Genomic DNA, 23,400 nt, shown 5'->3' on the forward strand with positions numbered 1-23,400 from the left:
CTCACTCAAGTAATGGTCTTAGCAGTTCCCTGTTTTTAATTGAGCCTTGACTGAATATAAATATTATATATTCACAAAAACCTTTTTTTTTTGTAAATGGGCCATATTCTTTTAGTTACAATTATATTTATACTTATTTAATGTACCTTATAGGCTTCTTACCATGTAAAATAATTTTGTACCATAATTTTTTTTTAAATAAAAATATTTAATATTTCTTGTAGTATGGCAATACAAAGGTTTCTGCACATCCGTTTGTCCGGAATTAAACACGTGACCTTCCGTTTTAAAAGGATAATATTTTTATACGCCTCATTAATTTTTCGTAAAATGACTGTAGGTATATTATAAATATACAGATGATTTTTTATTAACCAAAATAAATCATAGAAAGTACCCGAATCGTAATTCCCTTCAAACACAGATACATAATAGACAGGAACACAACTTTTTAATTTTAAAGAATTGAAAATTGAGGCTTTAGAATCAAACAATCTGTAATTACTCTACAGAACTTATAAAAGATGTTCAAATCATTTTTAGATTTTGAAAAGCTCAAAAATTTAATTTATTTTCAGTGGTTTTCATCTTTGAAAATAACCTTTCTGGAGTTTTTCCAAACATTAAACTGTTAATAACTCAAAAACGGTTAACTTTAGGAAAAAATCACAAGTAGCCTTTTGTTGACCCATTAGGGTTTCTGGTAGCATCAAGAATATTAATCGATAAGGTTATCTGAACAAGAATCAATTGAAAAAATACGGTCCTCAATTTTTGTTCACTTAACTCTATCTAGCGCTGGCTCTTTAATATTTTATTATTATGAAAAAGTAGTATGTTATGTAGGAAATTGGGCAAAAATCGAAATTTATTTCGAAATATCCTAGAGTTCTCATTTATTATCTTCGATAATATTTATATTTGTAAAATTGTAATGCATGCTTTGGAACTAATGGTGGACTTCGCTAATAAAATGTCAAAGTCAAATGAAATTATTTCAACCACTTAAGTAAAAATAAAATTGTAACTATATTACTACAAATAAAAACATTTATAACATGAAAACCTACGGCACCAAAAAGTTAGATCCGGCGCTGATTGTTTTCTCTTAAATTGTTACGAAATCTAGTTTGCTTCTGTAAGAGAATGTGCTTGCTTGTCCGGGTGGACTCTTGCAACTCAATTTTGAAGTGGTTATCGTCAACCAATTGAGCTGAAATTTTCCATGCACGCTTGGTTTTTATACTAATGCATGGTAAGGCATGGGCGTCCTGATTTTTCCATCCCTTGCACCATATTTGATATGCGGTTTTTAAGCATTCAGTTCACAAGCTTCTATTATACTAAAAAGTAGAAAATATTTCTTTTTTTCTATGAGTCACTCATACATGACTATTTGTAAAAGCTTGAGTAGCTCAATATAAATTTAAGTTGCAAGATTCCACTCGAACAAACATAGTTACATATATACATACAATGACGTGCTCGGAATTATTTTTGATATTTCATATTGTGCGCCTCAAGCTTTTACGAATAGTCATATATGAGTGACTCATAGAAAAAATTATTTTCTAATTTTTAGTACATTTGTAATTTTGTGCAAACATTTATTCGTAACGAATCAAAAATCATTTTGGTCATCCTTTATCTACTTTTTATACTTACCTAGAATACCTCTCCCCCTTTCACCTACAAAAGAATAATATTCTAGTTTTTATATTTTTATTAAATTCATAAAATATTCGGAAGTTCCCTTCATTAATATTTTGTGTAAATATTACGGATATAGAAGCTTTAGAAAAATTTTTATTTATATTAATTGATAATTTCTAGTGTTACTTACAAGTTAGCCTTTAAAATATGTATTTTCGATTTAATTAAACAAATCGGTACAAAATTTGAGGTTTAATAGTTTATTCCTAGTTCATGCAAAATCATACGTAAAATAAATTTTTATTAAAATAGGTACTTTGATTCATATTCAATAAAATTTTTGTGGTACATTTCTATAAAATTTAATTAAAAAGTTTTTGATTATGAATGTTTGGCTGGCATTTCACCCTTTTGTTTATTTAATACATTGGCTTTATTGCGTGTGACATCAGCTTTAGTAGCATAACCATACCCTAGAAATTAATAATTCATTACTTTCGGCATAATACAGTGTGTTGTGTTTAAGATGAAGACACTATCATATTTTCGTTATTTATAGAAATATCGACTGGAAATTTTGTGCAGTCAAACAGGGTGATCGGTCACATTTTTAAGATACTTAACCTAAATCAAAACTTTAAACTTAGCCTTCTACATATTGAACAATAGGGCCGATTCCCCTAATATTTTGCCTATAGCATCAGAGATGATGGTTAGAGATACCGAATAAACTATTGGAAAAATTTCCTTAGAATATTTTATTTATTATACCCATACTTCGATTTTCATAATTTTTTCATTATTTTTGAGACAGCCTAAGCTATGTCAATAATATATTTTTAGATTTTTTCACATGTGGAGTAAAATACAATATTATTTCTAAATTTTAATTTAGTCCTCAAGGAATATTCATCAATTTTAACTCTCTGGTTTTGAGAATTCCCGTAAAGAAAAAAATTGTTAGACACGACCATGAAAATACCCTCTCTAATTTTTTTCTTGTTTAACTTATAAGAGGATACGGAGTAGGTCCTCAAAAAAAACCTGAATTCTAATGTTTGAACCTTGTAAAATGCTGGATATTTTTATAAAAATCTGATGTACTTCTTCATCGTTTAGATTTCGATTTACTTCCAAAATAATTGTTGGAGGTTGTTGACTGATGATCACGGGTTCTTGTTGGATATATGTTGATGGTACTCTTACAATTGGTGCAAATGGTATAGTTAGTTGATCCTTTTGCCTTGATAATTCCAATAATTGTAATAAACGATATATTATATAATTTTTCGAAATTTCTTCAAAGTGTTGTGGAAAATTAAGATTTTGTCTCAAGATGCACGGAGTTTTCAGATAGATTTGTCCTGGCATATCATTTTCACTAAATTCCGCATCAGATAATGCCACAATAACTGTTAACTACAACAATATATCAGTTAGGTTTTAAAAAATAATTATGATCAATCATTAGACACCACATTTGAATACCAGAAAAGCAAATACTATGAAAATTTTGATAGAGAAATTTGGTTTTATCCTTTGTCACACTATTTCAGCCCAAAATTAAGGAAACGTCTTATGAAATAACATATTTGTTTTATACTCGATAGGATAAGATATCCATTTTACACAACTAAACTAAATATTTACCAAAAAGTTTTTCTGTTTAATTGCTTAGGAAAAAATTTTTAATTTATTTAACGCACACAAATTTTGATATGGGCTCCTTAAGAGGCTATCCTTATTGAATGTTGAAGTCGTATTTTCTTTTGTTCAATTTATATTCATTTAAATAAATTCTATAATTATACATTTAAAAAAATTGAACTTACCAAATAAATAACCAATTTTGAATAGAACATTTTTTCTGAAGCATGAAATAAATATTTTTAATGGACTAATTCTATCAATACACGAATTGCGTTCAGAAACGAATTAATAATTAAATTTTATTTATCTTCGATAACAGCAATATAAATTTCAAACTCATATTTCCTAGCCTACATTTATAATGAGTTTGGATTGCAACTAATGTATACAAATAGTGGAACCTCTGTATTTAAATGACCTGTATATTCAAAAGAAGAAAATACAAATTTGGAAAACTTGTTAAATTGTTAAAAACACACAAGTTAAGGCAAATTCAATTCTGCAACCAATAAACCTCGTGCCGTTGCTAGAAGGAAAGGAGGAAGGAAACAGTTTTGTCAAATTTTTTATCAGATGGTCCATTTCCTAGAACCTTAGCTTAATTAAAATTTTTACACTTTTAATTTTGTAGCTCAATGGCAAATGTTGATAATCAAGGTTTAACTGTGTTTATTTATCACTTCGCGTCGCGCTTTAAACGTCCAGGTTCCGTTTCATTCATTATCAGCAACTTTCGTCTTAAATTAAATTATATTAATACCTATACAAAATTGATTATTTACTTATCTATGACGGCTTATTCAACCAACGAGTCCGCTCTTTGCATTTTATCATATGCTTAATTATGATTTACCTAGCAAATCTTGTTAGTTTTTAAACTAACGAAAATAAAAGCGAGATATTGTAAATCTTACTTTTTGTTCACAATCTATCGTTAGTTTATAATCTTGCTAGATTTATTATTAACTATCGATCCTTACCAATATCCGGTGACATATATAAGAGATTTACCCTAGAAACGCTCGTGAAAATTAAATCTGATTAAATGGATATAATAATTTAAAAACTTAAGAGTTTACTAATAAAATCATGCTATTCAATCCGTTATAACTTTGCTCCCTTGTATATAGAGGTAGTAATTTTAATTTTGAATTAAATAAAATATAAAAATTAATTATTATTAAACAATAAAAATAATTTATAAAAATAAAATTTTTTATATTTTAATATCTACACTTTAAAAAAAAATATTATAAATTATACCTTTAAATCAAAATAGTAATTCCTCTGTCGAAGAAAATTATTCCAAGATTGTTTTGAAATGATATTGAAGAAAGTTTTTAGCTTGTTGTAAGTAGGTATCGATGGTTTCGATATTAATATACAACTCGTGAACTGAGAAATCGTAGAGTGTAAAAACGCTTGGACCAGATAATCGAAATTACACAAACTAATTCTGAAAAGTTCATTGAAAAACATGAAATCTGGGACATTCTTTGCTTGCTCCCGTGGTGTGTATAGAAATATTTACTTGTTATAATAACATCAACACACATGTCTACGTCAATTCAGTAAATTTTTTTTTACTGTGTATCATGATTTTGCAATGTATTAACTTAAATAGTAACATTTACTTCCAGTATTTATATAAACATTAAATTTTATGATTTTATTTACATTTTACATTGACTGTATGATTATTCAGTTTGGACCCAATTTTCTCAACATTATTTTTGCCAATTTCATGATCAGCTTCTTTATATGACCTCTTGTGGGCAAATGACAGTGCAAGGGAACAGCTTCAAAAAATCTTCAATTGAAATAAACATTCATTTAATATGTCGAATGACTTGTATAAATTCGAAAATTATATGAAAAACGGAGGTCATTTCATTCTTCTGCTGCCCAGTTACGACGGATTAACGATCAAAAAAGTTCACATTAAAATATATAAAGATGCGGGGCAACAGAATGAAGAAGAAATATGGGAAATGAGGAGATAAATCATCTTCTGCGTATCAGTGATTAGTTTTAACTAATGTAAAATTGATTCAATTTGCAAGGCGTGGTATGGAGAACAATAAAACCTTCATTAAAGGAATTTGCTTTTCTTTTTTAAAACATTGAAGTGTGTAACTCTGATTCTATGAGTAATGAGAAAGGGCTGTGAAAGCTATACGGAAAGCTGTGATTAAACTGTGTCGGGCTGGTGTATGTTTGTTTTGGCTTTTCGTTATCGTTTCGATTAGAATTTTATAGCTTCATTTTTCTCTAACCAGTTATCAGAAGCTTTCAATTCATATCATTTTGAAGCTTTCTAGAGCAACGGTAAAAACCCAATTTATTTCCCATCTCACAATAACTGTACATTCTGTACCTTCTCTTTAACAGGCTGAGTTAATGCAGCAATTTCTTTTTTCCTTCCTTGCTTCTCAATTTGTTGTCTCTAACATTTGAAGGGTTTGATAAAAAAAATGAGGTAAATAAACTTACTGATTTAGAAAAATTTGAAAATCAATGAATAATAAAATCGCTAAATAGGTACATATGCAGATCAAATGTAATGACAAAATATATTATAATAATAAATAAAGTGGGAGGTAAAGCTGACAATACACATATGTCTACGATACACCTGTGTGGCACGCGTCTTAATTGTAGTAAGAAGAAGAGGGAGACGAACTTACTTCACAGATGGTTGGCGTTTATTTACTTTTAAGTTAAAAAATAAAAACCACATACTTATATATGTATTATTTTTTGAAAATGTTTGTACTATCTATTTAAGAACGATACGCGATACTAATATTAAAACAAGTGAAAACAAACAATTGCCTGAGTTAATTGTTTAAATACCCTATAGAGAATTAAAGTGTTGAATGTCAGTTCTTGCATTATTTTTGAAAAAATTAGAAAAGTTTAAAAACCAATACAATTATGTGTTGACCTTTCGAAAATTTTCGAGATTATTTTCTTGAATTTTTTTTCGTTTTTCGAGAATGTATTACACAACCACTAGTTGAAGCTACCAACAAATTTTCAACTCCCTATTTTTATAGTTTTGGAGCAAGTGGACACCAAAGTTTTTTCCTTATTTGCACCCTCACGGTAAAACAGTAAAGTTTCCAAAAAATGTTTCAAAAAAAAGTTTTTTATTTTTTAATAAAGAATATTTTTTACATTTTAACTTTTGTTCTATCTTTAACGGTTTACAACACTAAATTGACTCATGTTGCTCATTTACCTCACTTTTTACGTCCTGAGCACGGTAAAAAAAATTCAGTTTGATAGCTCTTTTCGTTTTTGAGTTATCATGTTTACAGACAGACAGACAGACAGATAGGTAACACCTATACCAAAATTTGGCTCGTAGCACCAATATTATTAAGTTGTACTTGGTACTAAACTTAATACACCTTGATATATATTATATATACACATGGGTATAATAAAGTTAGTCAACAACGAAACTAGCAGTTAAATTGGTTGTCTCGCTATGGCCTTAGTGTTTAAATTCTGCTTTTTTTGTACTTATTAAGGATATAATATTATAATTACCATAAAAATTTAAAGTCGTTTGGCCGTCTGTAAGATAAATTTGATTAAAGTTCGGATAATTAACATGGAGAGCGTAGGAGAGATTGTGTTTTTCACAAGTTTATAAATTCTAGAAAGAAAAAACCTTTAGATATTTTTAATAAACTAACTAAACATTGCTGTATTTGTTCTGAGTTTAAAAAAAGCTATTGACAGTTTAATTATTGAGATATAATGACTCAAAGTTAATCAATGGATAGACCAGATAAGATAGGAAAATGGCTTTCTATGAGACTTTTTTCAAGCGCCCCCAAAAGGTTCCTCGGATGGTTCTGATCCCACTACTAGAAAATTTTTAAACGAGTAGTTTTCGAGCTACGGGGGATCATAGCTATATATTTTATTAATAGTATATGACTACCGTGTGTGTATGCGTGGAACAGCCTTGTACATTTTTTTGTGTCCCACTACCGTGCTCATACATCCTTAGTCGGGCACAACGGGTTTTTTTGTTTTCAATAATTTATTTAGGCTTTAACTATAATTTAAATAGTTTTTTTTTTTTTTTTTAATTTCCTCTGACTAGTTTTGGGGAAATCTATGAAAAAATCAAACCTGTTATTCAAAATTGCCCTGGCACTCGTAAATCCTTAAGCGATTCATTTTATAAGCTTCATTATAAAAATTACAATTATTGCATTTCTAAAAGAAAAAATTTTACTCTTTAACGTTACCTAAACTTAATATTGAGAGTATTATATTAAAAATATTAAACAGATACAATCAAGAAGAAATAATCAAAAAATTTCACGACTATAGTGTTGTAGACACTAAGACAATTAAGCATAACCAAGTAGTTTTGTATTGTCTGAGTAAAGTGAAATAGAGATTTCTGCTTATAATATGAAGCTACACATTTTATTCATTGTTCTTTTTATTTTTTTGGGTAGGTAATATAATTACACAGTACAGGTTCACAAAATAATATAATACACCCTTAAAAAAAATAAAATATATGTGTAAGTATAAAGGTATACATATAACTAAAGAACCAATTATGATTTTAAAAAACAAATATTGGTTATTGGAAAAATCAGGTAGTATTTGTATTTAAAAAAATTACAGGCATAAAATATATTGAATCAGAGTCCGCTTACTACACACAATACCTGTGAAAAAATACACATTTAGTGTTAAGATATGTATCGGTAAAATATTCCTTAAATCATATTTATAAACAGTTTATTCATATTGTGTGGTGCAGGAATATAACATAGTGGAATAGAGAACTTCCATATTTTTTAATTTTATTTTTTGTCGAGTCTCCTAAAAATTATTAAGAAAAATTAAAAAAAAAAAAATTGGTTTAATTTTTTTTTCATATAATTTTACAATTGAAAATCGTTTTTCTGAAATATAAATTCAATCGCCAGTGATGTCAACACATCGTTTTTAGCAATGCCACAGCACGAAAAAGTGATAAAATAACATGGAGAATGAGAAATGGTTTGTTTCTAAAATAACTTTCAATATATTATAACGTAATTTTCCATAGAAACAAGTTGAAAAATGTTAATTTATTCAAAAAGTTTTTTTATTCAAAAATTTAATTTTTTATCAATAATTAATAAAAAAATGGAATTCATTTATATATGAATTTGTGGCCTAAAAAAATTAATGCAAGTTCTCTATTGTTCAACTCAACGACTTTTAATTTTAAAGTCATGGTCAGACGAATTAAATCAAAAGATTGATTGGAATTGGGCCTTATTAATCGTATTTAAGTCAAAATGAAACAATCAAGAAATTTTATTGATGAGCATTATGGATTTTTAACATATGGTCCACTTTAAAAAAACTTTAGACAAAAATCAATTCAATTATTCATGTTTAGATAAGCTGAACAAATGCATGGAATAAGTAGGTAAATTGTGCTTTACATCTTGAGAAATCGAAAGAACTCAAAAAAAATTTTAATTGAAGATGTCCACAAATTTCAAGAGTAGAAATACAACAAATTAAAAAAACATAGAATCGTTGTTTTCATTGATAACGAATATTTGTAAATTCTATACCCAGAAACAGGACACTATACCATCTAAAATTATATTCAAGCAGTCGCTACAAGATGTGAGTTTTAGATAATTATCTCATGGTAGGAATTGTTCTCTTAATAGAATTAATCGATATACGAAAATTCTTATGATTAATATAACTGGAGAAAACCTTAATTTTCGAGATATATAGTATCTTTTAAAAGTTTATGAGATATACATCAATTCTATGTTTCATTGGAAAAAATAATTCAGGCCTTATGAAAAAACCGTAGGTAGTGGACAATAACTTTGGAATATGGAAAAGACTATATGAATTTGAAAATTTCATCATTGACACGAGACAATAAATTTACAATACTTGCTGGTTCACACTGTACAAAGTATATATTTAACTTTTATTGATTTAATTTTTTTTTACAAACCTATTGTTTTATTTATATTATACATGATCGAATATCGATTTTAATATAGTATTTGGAACTTAGCTCTAATAATGTAAAGATGATTAAGTAATTAAATTATTTCCCATTCTCGTTCATAATGTATAGTTTTTATAAAGTTCTTATCAGATGACCTTTTGAAAGATCAACCAAACATTTCATTTATACCACCGGAAATTAATAGTGTGCTAATCTGATTATAGTAAATAAAGTGTACCTAAGACGAGGTAGTTTAAAAGTAGCGAGCCTCCTATATGATCTCAAGACAACAATGTGACATTATATAATGATTAAGGTATTTCTATTGGAATGATAGAGGAGGCAAAATCTTAGAAAGGAAAATAATATAGATCTCAAAATAGAAGTTGTATTTGTGCAGTAAATCTGCCAACATTACAACACATACTCTAATATATGTCACCACCTCTGTACACAGGATAGCAAGCATTTAATGGCCACAGCGTATAGGTCAATTAAACATCGTTTCTGCTTGTACAGTTCACTTCTGGGCTGGACTAAATATTGGTAAAAAAGTATGCTTTTTTTATTGTTTTTTTTTGTAAACTAAAAGGTGTATTACATCCTATTTAGGCTCAAAGCGTCCTTAATTTGTTTATTTACATATATGTATCTACAATTTTGTTTACAAAGTTACTTTCTGTAGCAAAACCTAAAAATGTAAAAAAATGTCTCCTAAATAGTATGAATTCCTATCCTTTACGTGTTACATATTGTGATGAAATTAAAATTGGATTTTTAACTTAGGTACATTGATATCGGCTACAAATTTTGCAACGGAAATTACGGAAAGTATTTCAGTTAAGCGAGAATTTTTCAGTATTCGTTTTAATGACCAGGCAATACAAAAATATGGTATGGTTCATCGAACGAATTGAACAAACGTGATCAAAATGTTAGATTCTGAAAAATCTTGTCTTTAGAAAATGTTTAACGCAAAGTAAATTAAAATATAAGACATCTCATACTTTTGGAATACTCTGTATAAACATTAATAATAACTTATTTAATTTGATTTAATACTTTTTTAACCATTCCTTTACTTAATTTTCGTGGAAAAATCCGTGTATATACTTAAAATTAATGAAGTTATTAAAATGTGTTTTTATTTTTAATTTTATAAATCTATATTGTATTGGTAAATATTATATTGGTACAATATCATAGTATAAAATAAAGTCGGTTCCCGCTGTCTGTTCTTATGTCTCTATGTATGCTTAGATCTTTAAAACTACGCGATGGATTTTGGTGTGGTTTTTTCTAATAGATAGTGATTCAAGAGGAATTTTTTTATGTATACTACATGCATAATACAGTGGAGAAACACCGATAATTTTAGGGGTTAAACGAAATTGTGAACAAAAGAAGTGGTAAGAGAAAACTGAAGTTGCCCAGCGAAGTGGGTAGTTCACAGCTAGTGTTAGTCTAAAATTGTATGGTCCAGAGACTAATCTACAAAAAAATAAGTTAGAATAGAAGATACCAAGTTTCCATCCAAAGCTTACTTTATTCTAACTACATCCCAAAGTTACGCTTTCGTGGAGATCATTTGTTAGTGTTTTATAATTTTTTGTGTATCTTCGTTACAGAAATACGTACACAAAATTACAATTTCATACATTGAACATTAAGAAACATTTCGTATATTCTCGAAAAATATAGTTACCATACCCGCAATTTTATAGTATCGTATATAGTATAACTTATAAGTAATAATATAGTTAATATATTTGAGTTAAATTACTATTTAATCACGTATATTATTCTAAAATCACAAAAAAGGGGTAGTAAGTGTTTATTATATACTTAAAACTGTCGCAAAAGACAAAACAAAAAATATATAACGGGTGAAAAAAATGGGTGTAACACATAAATTCTAAACTAGTTCTAATGATAATTTGACGATAGCTTCTATTTACTGTTTTTTTTATATCACCGCTATATAATATCGGCACAAGTGTGTAATTTTAGTTTTTTTTGTACACTTGGACACATTCTATTAGACGTCTATATAGACTTACAAATGCAGTGTATAATAAGGGACCATTCAATAAATACGTCACACGTTAAGAGGGGAGGGGATCAACAAAATGTGACATTGTGTGACAAGGGGTAAATTGTGTCAAAAACTTTGTGACGTCATATGTTAACATTTAAAATATAAAGGCAAAATTTATATGTAAAACAAAAATAAACTAACCCATAAAAACTAAGTTTTTATTATACTCCCTTATTTACATTATTTGACTTGACATTGATTTTATTAAAAACTACCCGCGTTGCTGGGCAATTTCAACTTTAAAAACAAATACTAACGCGTTAATTAATGGGTTTAATTTTTTGAGTCGGAACTCTTACTTTTTTTTAAATAATTACGGTCCATGTTACTTGCTGACAATGTATTCTATAGGTGAGCGAATTTTTGAAATCGGTTAAGTAGTGGACTAAAAAACGACGGATTTTTATAAAAACTTTCATGCCCTATTTCATCCTCTTAGGGGAAGAATTTCGGAAAATCATTTATTCATGCCCTATTTCTTATCGGATGCCTATGTCATACACAGAACACACTCTCCAAGTTTCAGGTCTCTACGAACAGCGGTTTTGACTGTGCTTTGAACCGTCAGTCAGTCATTCAGGACAAAGCATTTTATATGTATAGATAGATAGATTGTTATTAGAGAATTATTTCTATTAAATTATAAAATATGTGACGTCACACCAAGAAGGGCTTCAAAAATGTGTGAAAAGGGAAGGGGTTAAGCATTGTAAAACTGGTGTGACGTAATTTATGGATGGTCCCTAAACAAAGCCCATTGTTGGATATTCGATGTTTAAAATCCAAAAACGCTTTTTCATGTAAGCCATACATATATCACTATTTTAAAAGTATGTTTATTACCAAATTTCCTAAACCTATCAACAGATTTTTTCAAGATCCACCAGTAATAGGATTTTAGATTAGAATACGTTTCAAAATTTTTTTTATGATTTAAAAAAAATTGGGTCATCAAATTTCGTTTTGTTAATATTTCTACTCTTGTATTGGCAATAAAACGAAAATCAAGGCCTTAGCACTTGAAAATTTGGGAAGGAAAATGCAAAAGAAATTGGAAAAAATGCAACTATACGAACCAAAAAACGGTCAAAATTAAGCGAGATCCTATATTTCATACCCAACAAAATGAACTAATTTCAAAAACTAGGGTAAAAAGTCATACAACCCTTTCAAACCTTGTTTGTATATCGAAGTAGTGTGGCGTTCGTGTAAGATTATTTAAAATATTTTAATTTTCAAAAATCATTGGCGTAGAAATAAAATTTAAAAATTGAGAATAACAATTAACTTTGTCAATGTAGAAGTATAGCTCAATGGTCCAAAATCGTGCCTACATGGCCAAAAAAGTGAAAAACAGATGGTATTTAAAAGGAATGCATGGGATATTTTCAGTGGTACAGAAAATTTTTGTAAAATCAGTTTCTAAACAAAAATGCACCAATGATTGTGAACCAATGACAGTTTTGGTGTTGATTTTCTAACATTTAACTCTAATTTCTTTCCTTTGACCTAACCTTCTATTTGATTTACCCATACAGATGAATGACCTTTATTCTAAAAAAGCTAGCGTTCGTTCGATTATGTAAAAGCAATAATGACATCTTTTTAAGTTGCATTTCCTCCGAAAGCTAGCGATTTTCGAACAAATGTTTTTATGAGAATCAACTTTCTAATTTAAAGTGTTATTCTGTATCTTACCTTTTAGGATCTAAATTGACTTTTAAATCTGGAGAACTAGGTCCAATCTGATGTCAGAACCTGATGTCTCCACCAAACTCTGCAACTTTAGTTTGAGCTATTTTTTTTTTTTTTTTGTTAACTAAAAAACGAGATATTATAGCCGTCATAGATATAAATTCCAGAAAAATCAAATTATAATGCTGAACATATACTAAGAATTTCTTTTTGTTTTTTTATCCCCCGAACCAAAAAAGATGATGTTATAAGTTTGACCGCTATATGTCCGTCTGTGACATCGTAGCACCTAATCGGAGGAACCGATTTGGATTTTTTTGTTTCGTTTGAAAGGTAATTTAATGAGGAGTGTTCATAGCTATGTTTCAAATGAGAATTTATTGTTCCGTACCCGGAACAACTAAAAAATAGGCGATGACCTCAAAATCGGTTTAGTTTGGAGAAGGCTCTAAGGAAAAAGGTAATTTAATGGAGAGTGTTCCCAAGGGTTTATTAAAGTGTTGTAAATTTCACTTGTTGTATTTTTGTATCTACACCACTGACATGTCTCATTAGATAAATTCAACTAAAAATAATAACAAGAAGTCTATTCTCACCTAATTTTATACAGCTTCTCACCTAAACTTGTTTAGGGACAGTTAACTATAATAAGATCACCACCGACTCCCACTATATAATCATTTAGTGATTTAAAATCAAATACTTTGTGATTATAAAAAATCAACCGACTGATTTTTACACAATTAGTGTATCAAACCGTTATGTTTTGATTTTGAAGTAAAAAAAAATTATCATACAAAAAATTTCTATCTAATGATCTATGTAGTATAAGTAAATTTTTTTGTGTGAAGTAAATTCCAATTTTCATTTCGAAATAAGATAAGTGCAAATTAAATTTATTTCGTTGAAAGTTTTTGTGGCCACCCAAATTATTAATCAATTAATGTGAAATTACAAAAGAAAAAGAAATGTTGGAGTACTCTTGAAATAACATAATAGTCAATGGGCACTTATTTTTACATAATAATCAAAATAGTATATATAAGTAATATGCTTACTGTCAGTCAAAAAACTATTAGGTAATTGCACAAAAATTGATTGTTTACCTCCGGATTTCATGGGCTGTTACTTCGTACACTTCAATTTTAAAGCTACTGGAATTTAAGGATGTACGAGTGCCAGGACTATTTTTGATACAAATCTTGATTTTTTTCATATGAAGTTTGATTAAGTCTTAATCAATTCTGAAAATTTTAGGAGGGGTTGCCAAATTATTTAAATAACGGTAAATGGATGATATGTTTTTATAGATTTCTGCAAAATTAGTGGGTGAAAAAAAAAACCATTTAAATTAAAGTTACAACTTTAATAAATTATTGAAAATAAATAAAACCCGTTGTGTCCGACTAATTAACGATGTACGAGTACGGTAGTGGAGACCAAATTAAAAAATATCTATTTTCAATTTTGATGGTGAATTATGTTATAATTTGAGAATATAAGACGAAAAGTAAGAATAAAATTTATCGAAATCTGGAGTAATTTTCAAAATATTGAAAATTGAAAATTTCGTTTAATTATTTAGCGATATTTCGAAAACCAAGGCAAATGCCGAAAAATTGTATTCTTAATTTTCGTTTACACAAAATTCATTATCAAAGTTGAAAACAATTTCAGCAAAAGTCAAAATTCGCCTTGGCTCTCGTACTACCTTAATAAAAATGTCGAATATTTGATTAAATTTTTTATTTTTAAATTAATTTTTTTGTATTTTTCTCTCTAAAATATTCATTGCATCGTTTCTGTGACTACACATTTGACCCAGACCTAGGACAGGCTCAACGACAAGCTCAGTCTATACCATATCTGGTAATAAATAGACTATCAATTCAAATTAGAAAGAATTTATTGATTAAAAAAGTAACATTTTATGTTCCAAACATTTTTCCGCAAAACGTACAGTTTAGGTAAAAACGGACTGAAAAGTTCTACCCAAAAAAAGTTGTTTTTACATATCAAAATTTTGATTTCGTATAATTGATTCTGCGAATTCTAGGTTCTCTTCGAAAATTGTAATGATCAAACAAAATCTGAATTTTTTCGAGTTTTTTGCATTTTGTGTTTGTAATTTTAATAACTATAGCTTAGGAAGTGTTTTTAATGCAGCTTTTGTATAAACTTTGGTTGAAGTAGGTTTCTAAAGTTTAAGAGTTTTTTTTTGTGCATAGGGATTATCATTTCCGTGGAATCGAATGTCACTGAATTGAAAATATCTATTTCTCCTAAAATTTTACGTTACTGGCACCTCCTACATAAAATATTACAGTATACAAATTGTTTGTATACTCATAGGAATAAGTTGTCCAAATAAAATGAGCCGTCAAAAAATAGCTATACTTACTGATCATTCGAGTATAGCTAATTATACAAATTTTATAAGTTTTACTAAAAATTTCTTTCTATGCTCTACGCTGATCTCTAATAGTCAGTTTGTTAACATAAGGACAGAAACTTCAATGATTTATTTTCAAATATTTATAAATATATAGGAGGAGAAAGTATACATTAAGGAGTTAATCAGTGAGGGCTTCTGATCAACTTCTATTTTTGTAAAATAAATTTTATATATATATATTTTTTTTTTGTGTGTGGCCCTTAATCGTTTTCTATATAAATTCAATTTTAATATTGGCAGCCCATAAAGAGGCGTTATAAATGTAATTAAAACAAAACAAAATGTATCTCTTTATTAATACTTTTAATTATATACCTTTAAATCAATTTTAATTACGTCACCTCCATATACAAACCTGCATTAGTTATCCGAAATAGGGAATTGGACAAAATTTTTTTTTTAATCACTTCAGGTGAAAACTGGACGTGCAGAAAAGTGAAGTTGGTTTTTAACAATCTTTACTAGTATGCAAAATATGAACGTTTAAAATTAATAACTAAACAAAGAGAAAGATACCCAGTAGTGACGTAATACGTGGTTATCGCCATAGACATATAAAACTTTGTTTTGCTAAAATGATATGAGCAAACTTTGAATGCAAAATTTGATTAAAATTCTTCGTTTTTTAATCAATTTTAATCTCTCTTTCAAATTTTGTCATGGTATTAAATCTAGTTTTATACTTTTATGCTGGTGCTCCAATTTCAATTTTACTTATCTACTTTTTGAACAAAGAACTGCTGAGAGATTAAAGACCTGATTCTCTTGCCTATCAATAAAACTTCGGCTATATTCTTTCAGTTTGCAACACTTCGAACGTTGTTTTGGATTGACTTAACGCACATCTTTTGAAAACTTTGTAAAAGCTCTTCGAAACGAGCCTCTTTCAATTTTCTGTACGAAATGATGAAGTTATTCTGCAGTTAAGCCGACTATACTACATAATCTCAATTTTAGTGAAAACTTAATTTTATCTCCCGTGTAGCTAAATTATCGTGCCCCTTCTTTAATCAGATCGACTTGTTTTAGATAATTCCTCCACACAGAGGTAGTCTAAGTTTTTCGTGCCATAAATATTTTATAAATTGTAAAAAATTTCATTTAATGAGTTATATACGGTAATACTTACCCTTAAACATCCTTCTTTTTTAAGACTCCACCCAGTAATCTTTAATTCTAAATTATGAAAACCATTAAATAACTTTTTAATAAGAAGTGCGTTTTGAGGTTGAACAGTAATCAATAATTTTAATTTACTTTTTTTTTATATTTTTACAAAATTTTGCAAACATTTTTCATTGTTTAATACAAAATATAATTAAAATATTTGAAATAAAGTTCGACCTTCTAAAATATAATAAGAAAAAAATTTAATAGAGTTTAACCTCCGCCCCTAAACACTCGTTCATTTACAGAGGCCACCCATATCAATATATTCTACTTTCATTAATTCTTTATTCTCTTTTTCAAAATACGAAATTTGATGCAGTCTAGGAATTGTTGCAGGTTTTGGGTAATTACGCTGCGAGAAATAAGAGAAACAAGACAACACAATAATATATAATGTAGTGAAGAAACGAAAATCAGCAAACTGATTTCCGGTGAACTATTTTAAAGCATCGATGAGCTCGTTTGTACAAACATAGTTGCATGAAATGCTAATCAGCACGATGAGTATTTGATAACATTGAGATGATATATCCTGTTAGAATTTTCACAGCATCGATTTTATTTTATTTTTCCAGAATGTACATATATTTAAGTACTAGCTGACTCGGCGAACTTCGTACCGCCTAACAGTCAATTCTTTATTTTTTTTAAATACTTTTCAGATTTCTTATCTGTAACGGGAAAAAGTATATGGGCTATAATAGTTATTATTAATAAGCATACAACTGCAAATACTATAACAAACGTTAACAGTTGGTATGAAATTTTCGCGAAGTACTTTTTTTGCTCCAAATAAAGTTATTTGAAAGCAGTTGTTGTATTGTTTTGCTTTCCCGGAACCCCTCTACTAACACTTAAACTTTATGGTATGGTAAATTAAAGTTCAAATTGACGAATCTTCTCTATGGGAATATAGAAAAGTGTTGATTGTAGACTTTTTCAGGCAATTTTTAAAATTTCTCTCCGTAAGAACCATAGATAATAAATATTTATATATTATAATTTATTGTCTATGGTAAGAACCATCCCCGTACTTCAAGGAATATTATAAAAAAAGAATTAGCAAAATCGGTTCAGCTGCTCTCAATATTTGCGCTTAGCAACACATTCAGCGATTTATTTTTAAATTATAGATATTCTCTGAAAATTTCAAGTGGATCCGAGAAATATTCGCGAAGATGTATCAAAAAAAATAAAAACTTTAACTTAGTGTAAAAGTCTTTTGAAACTTTAAACGGGTTTTTCTCGAAACAGCATTTTCAAAGTCTGTGACCAAGATTTTTCAGAAACAGCTGGACCGATCGATTTCAAATTTTTACAGAATATTCTAAGAAATTTTCCTCAAGTAGTAATCGAAGGAATAAGATTTCTGAAAATTATTTCGATATTTTTGACCACTTTGAATTTGTGATGAATTTTGAATTTTTTTTTGGAAGCCGCCTTTTTGTCATAAATCATAATTTTGACTATTCCTTCGATCATCTATTGGCAAAAGAAATTTTCTGGATTTTTTCAAGTTAGATAATCCAAACTAGAGATATGATGCTCACCTTTTTTTGCAGGACGTACAGGAGATCGCCTACAGGAGTAATACCATATCATATTTTTAAAATCGTACAACGGGATCTTAAAATTGAACAAATTTCCTATATGTATACGTTTTTATATTTATGGAAAACAAATAGTCTTCCTAAAAAAATACTCTTAAAAAGCTGTTTTTTTTTGCGCTCGCAACTGGATATAACCCCTTTATAAATATTAAACAATTAAAAAAAAGTGAGCTATGTATGTATTGTTAAACAAAAATACTTAAGTACGGCATGTTGGAGGTAGTAGACAAGCTCATCGGTGCAGTATTTTTGCGGGGCAAAATATTGTATTAATTAATAATTATTAATGTTATCAAGTGTTCATATATATGTCAAACAGATAGCTTGAATATGACGTTATCATGCTCATTTGAAAACGCAGCATTTTCGAAAAAAGCCGTAGAAAGAAAGTTTGAATGACTCGTCAAAGAGAAGAAAGTTCCAAGAATGTATTTGTCATTTAAGAAAAATGGGTATTCAATGCGCTATATCTGTCCCAACACCCCAAACCAAATGGAACTAAATTTTGAAGAGAATAAATAACTACTATGTTTTTGAGAAAATTGCTAAAATTATTCTCCATAAACTAATGCTTAATTGATAATTAATTACATTCAAAAATTCACAAATCTTATATGCATATTCGTCGTTGTCTGTTCCAAGAACATAAGCTAGATCGTAGTAGATATCAAAAAATCAAAATGAACATATTCCTTCTCCATAAAAAGAATAACTTATGGATAAATCATATCTTCAAAGTTATAAGCTATTCTTAAGGTCTACAGCACCTACAGAATTGGAATTGTCCAACGAAAGGGATAGCTAAAAAATACATGATAATTTAAAAATTCGATGCAACCTATATTTATGAAACATTTATTTAACAATTACATAATTTTTTTTTTCCATTTAAATACTGCATAATTTTTATTAAACATGAAACCTTGTTAAAATATCATTTAGGAAACATAAACATTACATAAACGGTTAATTTAGATTATATAGTAATGTTTATTTGTTTGGTTTTAAAAAAAAAATTAAGTTTTTATGAATAATGTATGAACTTGGACATTAAAATCCTTCCCATTTGTTTGTTTCTGTTTTTTATGTATTATATAATGATTTAATGTAGTTTTGTTAATTTAGTCATCAAACTTTTTTGTTTGTTTTTTACCTTTTAATAATAAATGATTAATGACTTGTTTGTTACTAATTTAGGGTTAATGGTAATCAGTTTTTTAAGATTTATTGTTTACCAAAGGACAGGAACCTAACTCTAAAATCTAATATCTATATAGAGTTTAGTTTTGTTATCGAATATTGTAAGTCTCGAAAAGTAATATTTATAAAAATTTATATCCTGTATATAAAAATAAACAATTGAGCTAGCTGTGGAAAAACCCTACAGTAGACAGTGTTGAATACCAATACTTGCATTATTTGATAGACAAACAAATATAGGGACGGACGAGCAAACGAGAATGGACTAATAAGGTGATTTTATGATCACCTATACCAAAATATTCCAATATTACCTATACCAATATTTCTAAACAAACTAGGGACTAATGACTAAATTTAGTATCCCTTGATATGTTTTTCATATATAAAGGGTATAAAAATCGGTATAGATGTTTATAAAATGGCATAATTAGTCCAATTTTTTTGGGGAAAATGACAGCTAACAGATTTGACTGTTTAAATATTCTATAAATGCATGGAAAATAAACCAAATACATTTATATTTAATTAATTAATGAATTATTTTAAGGATATATGAGATTAGTATGAATTTCAGAAAAATCTCGAATAATTTCTTAGGATTTATAGGAAGCCCTAAAAATCATTTGTATTTATTTTTATTTTTTTAATTTACAGAATTCATCGGGTCAATGGCATCAGACCAATATGAGTATGTTCTCATGTGAAGCCCTTATAAATACATAAATTCTCATTATAGTCTGAAATTTTCGTACATTTATTATGTTTTAAGACCATTCCATGGAATAGTTGTAAAAATTGTTAAGTATTATTAATTTTTCCCACTAAATATCTATTTGGGAACCTATTATATGTTTAACCCAATTAAAATGAACTAAATTTTATTTTACCTAACTGGGATATTTTCGAGAAATTATTAGGAAAACCCAACATAAAAATTAGCAGTTTGGTATCCCTTTTGCCTATATGTACGATCTATTTAGGATATGATTGGGAAAATTACGAATCTGTTATATAAAGTATGCTATATTTGTACAATTTTTCTGCTATTTCTTTGCCATTTTCTAATTTAGCTAAAGTTTTACCTAGCTGTGTTATTTCCTTGTCGTTTTATAATCTAGCGAATCTGCGTCTATAAACTTTTCTATGATCATAACCATTAAATATTAAATGTTATTAATATGATTCTACTGTGTAATGGCTGGCACATCAGACGCGTGTTCCGAGGGTCGATGGTCCAAGTTCCATAACCACTCCAACCAAAACATCAAAATTTTATTCAATACTAATAGTGAACTGAAGTGAACTTGTGAATACTAATAGTAAGTATAAACGAAATATACATTTTTTCCGTTCTTGCTGAGCGCTGATTGAGAAAAATATCTAGCCGGGTAGAAATTTCTTAATCAGAAAGCAAGATTTCTATACGTTACATCCAATTCATGTTCCCTATTGTGAGACTTAATTGGTTCCCAAGCGGTCTTAAAATTTCTAGTCGGGATATTTGTTACTTTTTTATGGTATAACGTGTGTATATATGGTATAACGTGGATTTTAACGTGTTAAAAATGTCAATAATATGATATTTTCTTAAGTTACTGTACTTTTTTGGTATTATTTTGAAAAGAAAAGCTTTAAAACACGCCTCTTTCGTACATTATTGAACATGAAAAATGTAATTCAATATTGTATTTTAAAAATCAAAACACCAGGCTAACGCCAAACAGACATGTTAACGTTAATATGTATAATACAATAATTGTACCTATTTTTTATTTAAAAACTGGATATTTAATTTGAATAATAAAAGCAATAATTACAGGTTCACTATTATAATAATTTTTATCTGTTTTCATTCGATACAATACCTGCACCATCAGTGTCGAAACCACAAGTTTAGATCAATTCTTACCTCCATATAAAAAAATATTATGTAACAAAAATTGTTTTCTTATGGCTCTATCGGCCACAATTTTAATCATCATTAATTGGCTCGGCGAAATTAAGATTAAGAAGAAAGGAAGAACACAAACTCTGGAATTTTCTGTATAAAATCAATTTTACTAGAATTACACCTATGCATTTGATTTCATCCATAGAATAATTTGGAGAAAATTTTATCTTCAAAATTAAAAACATTAAAAATTGGAAAATTCTACATCAATTTAAATTTAACCTTAACTAACTTTTTATTAACTGGGGTGGTAACTGAACTATTTGATTTCTTTGGGTATTTCATTCGCGTTGGCGAGTTTTTCCTTGTTAATCTCAGCTCATCGAAATAAAAATTGGCGATTAAGTGCCATTGAATGTAAAGTCAAAATTTTTCAAATTCAACTATACTTTCCTTCTGAAGTCTTCACAGCAATTCAATATTAGAAAAACCAAATAAACTATTCCTTGAGTAAGGTATTTTAAATCTGAAAACTAAACAAAGAGGTGTTATAAGTTTGACCACTATGTGTGTCTGTCTATCTGACTGTGGCATCGTAGCCCCTAAACATTTGAACCGATTTTTTTTTTCGTTTGAAAGGGAGTATTCTTAGGTATGTTTCAAGTCCGCGTTTAGGGTTCCGTACCCGAAACAACTAAAAATGGTCGATGATTCTCAAAATTGGTTCAGTTTGGAGAAGGCGCTATGGTAAAAGGTATTTTAATGGAGAGTGTTCTTAGATACGTTTCAAGTGCGAGTTTAGGGTTCCGTACCCGAAAAATTTCTTGGGGTTTTTGTAATTTTGTAAATTTCAATTGTTGGCAATATCTTTGTTTATGCATGTCACTAGTATAGAATTTAAAGGAAACATTTTCAAAAAAAATTGTGTATAGAGGTGCTGGGTTTGTTTCACACCATTTTATAAACTACAAATTAACTAAAATACTACTATTTATTATTTGTGTTGGCTGATTTAAATCACCTGTAAAAGTCTGCAAAAATTAAATGCTATATACAGTGATGAGATCGAATAAATTGTCTTATAATTTTGTATTTGGAACATTATCGCATCGACCCCGGTTGGTCATCGTATCCGGTAAACCACATATTAAACTTCTTGAAAAGTGAAGTGTTCTGTTTGTGAAGTATGCTGTATGCTTGTCACTTTTTTACAAATTTGATTGAACATGCGATACTTCTAAAATCTTCGATTGCATTATTATAATCTCTTGCAAGAGTTTTAAGCGATGCATCCTTTTTATTTTAAAAGCGACTACGAAATTAAAATGAAACGCAAAAAAAGAGAATGTTTTTAAATAACAATACTGGTGTTACAGTTTTGTTACTATAACTACTTTAACTTAATTAGTTACTTTTCTATTCGTCTTCTAGATAGATTACAAAATTCTAAGCAAAAATTCTAAATTTTAATACCTTCCATTTAAATAAATTTTTTAATTAAATTTATTTAAAAATTAAGTGTTATGTTCGTTTGTATATTGCTTATAGACTCAAAAAGTGCTCCATCGATTGATCTCAAATTTACATAATATACAATCTGCTTCGAGGATGGTTTTTATCTATATTTACCTCCAGGGGATGGACGAGTGAGAGTAGAAGTGGGAATGAAATTTTGTTTATGGGAACCCCATGTAAATAATTTTATAGACAAATGCATATCTACTTTTACCCAAATGTCATGTTACCAGAGGAATGTTTCTTTAATCGAAAATCTGAAATTACATTCTATCATTGTACGAAAAATTTGAAACAATGATTATAAGGCTATGTATATGTACAGAATGTTTGATTTACATCTAGGCATATAAATATCACGAGTATGACAGAGTACATGCGTTAAGCAAAGCATCTAGGTAAGAGGTATTATAGATGTTATATGAAATTGCAAAAGTGACCTGTATC

At 28.4% G+C, this 23,400-nt stretch overlaps 1 protein-coding gene across 1 annotated transcript; it reads right to left on the reverse strand.

The window, feature by feature from the left end:
• Nucleotides 1–2,034: 2,034 nt before the first annotated feature.
• Nucleotides 2,035–3,277, reverse strand: LOC123292858. Its single transcript, XM_044873570.1, has 3 exons — nt 3,257–3,277; nt 2,718–3,072; nt 2,035–2,126 (listed from the first exon to the last, which is right to left on the reverse strand). The coding sequence occupies exons 1-3, from the start codon at nt 3,275–3,277 to the stop codon at nt 2,035–2,037; spliced, it is 468 nt and encodes a 155-aa protein (XP_044729505.1).
• Nucleotides 3,278–23,400: the final 20,123 nt, after the last annotated feature.

Source organism: Chrysoperla carnea, chromosome 2 (assembly GCF_905475395.1).
Source record: "Chrysoperla carnea chromosome 2, inChrCarn1.1, whole genome shotgun sequence".
Classification (NCBI taxonomy): Eukaryota; Metazoa; Arthropoda; class Insecta; order Neuroptera; family Chrysopidae; genus Chrysoperla; species Chrysoperla carnea.

Bases quoted from the DNA above. Each gene is read 5' to 3' on its own strand.
- LOC123292858 (XM_044873570.1), bottom strand. From the start codon at position 3,277: ATGGATATCTTATCCTATCGA. The intron at 3,073-3,256 runs GTATAAAACAAA...ATATTGTTGTAG, and splicing joins TGGATATCTTATCCTATCGA to TTAACAGTTATTGTGGCATT. The intron at 2,127-2,717 runs GTTCAAACATTA...ATTAATTTCTAG, and splicing joins AATATCCAGCATTTTACAAG to GGTATGGTTATGCTACTAAA.